Source organism: Rattus norvegicus, chromosome 4 (genome assembly GCF_021556685.1).
Source record: "Rattus norvegicus strain SHRSP/BbbUtx chromosome 4, alternate assembly SHRSP_T2T, whole genome shotgun sequence".
Classification (NCBI taxonomy): Eukaryota; Metazoa; Chordata; class Mammalia; order Rodentia; family Muridae; genus Rattus; species Rattus norvegicus.
Genome location: NC_141537.1, coordinates 88,265,640 through 88,267,082, shown reverse-complemented (window position 1 = coordinate 88,267,082; position 1,443 = coordinate 88,265,640). Strand labels below are relative to the sequence as shown.

The following is a 1,443-nucleotide window of genomic DNA, read 5'->3' as shown; positions in this document are numbered from 1 at the left end:
TTCCTCTTCCAATAGTTCCTCCCTGATGTCCAAAAGGATGTCCCCACCCCACTAGACCTCCCCACTCCCTGGGGCCTCAAGTCTCTCGAAGGTTGCATGTGTCTTCTCTCACTGAGGCAAGACCAGGCAGTCTTCTGTTGTATATGTTTCAGGGTCCTTTGCATAAGAGAGAGAGAGAGAGAGAGAGAGAGAGAGAGAGAGAGAGAGAGAGAGAGAGAGAGAGAGAGAGAACCCCCATTTAAGAAGCCTGTTGGCATTTTGGCCATAAGTTTTTCAGCACATTGATTATTCTGTTGTCAGAACTGATTTGTACCAAAGGAGTAATTGTGGGATAGACATTCATCACAAACTTCTGAATAGTCAGGATAACAGGGTCGTACTTCCATAACAGGATAGATGTGGATGAGATGATGAAGTCCACCCAGTACATGAACACAAAGCAAATCACCAGGAGCAAGATGGTCTGAGTGGCCCTTTTCTCAGGGGACACTCTCAAGTGGTTGATGCTATGAAGATGCTTGCATTGCCTCTGATGTCTGAACAAGAAAACCACCATGTATGCACTTGTGCTTAGCATGACTCCTACAAGAAACACGTCTCTTAAAGTTGTTACTGTTAAAATCAATCCCCTGATGATGCTGTTCATGGGAAAGTTTGAACAGTATTTAGTGACCTTCATCTGATTGTTCTTACTCACATTGGTATAAGAACCAACAGAGAAGATCTGGTTACTGCTGAAGGACAAATTGAAAGACCATATATAGAAGAAAGCATAGATGATGTATTTTTTCAGTTTATGTTTAAATTTTGCCAACAGTGAGGTACTGGGGCTGATAGTGACAGCCTGGAACACACTCAGGAGGCAGGTGGTACAGATAGAGAGGCCTCTCATTACCCTGCTTATGTAAAAAATTGTTTTACATATGAAGTCATTCTCCATGTTCAGTGACTCAAATAATTCTGTAAGCCAAATCTCCCCTGCACTGAGGAACATCATTATGTGAATGAAAGTTAATTGACATGAGATCAAGTCCATGAGCTTTGGTCTATGACCTGGGATAATGAAGATATAGAAAGTCAGCAGAAACATATTGGCTAGTACTCCAAGTCCAGTTTGGAGATAAAGGACATTCTTGATTGAAGACATATATGAAAAGTGTATTCATCTGAAAAGCATAATGGAAGTCTATTTCATATATTTGAAAATAATAGATTATATATCAAATTTATTAGCTTTGCAGTATGGCTATAAAATTATTGTATTTTCCATACTAATTATTGAATTACCTACCTTTTTCTCTTTTAATGTCTCATACTGGATATAGCCTACATTTCCATACATCCTCCAAGTATCTCCTATATAGAGAGAATATTATGGACAATGAATCCATTTAAAGTCGTATCTATGCACACTTTGTGTTCCCGTATTACTCCTGATTCACA

At 39.3% G+C, this 1,443-nt stretch overlaps 1 protein-coding gene across 1 annotated transcript; it reads right to left on the bottom strand.

Moving 5' to 3' along the window:
* Positions 1-238: 238 nt before the first annotated feature.
* On the bottom strand, positions 239-1,147 carry Vom1r87 (vomeronasal 1 receptor 87). The gene is given in 1 exon segment (NM_001009529.1): positions 239-1,147. A coding segment is annotated over 1 exon segment (909 nt).
* Positions 1,148-1,443: the final 296 nt, after the last annotated feature.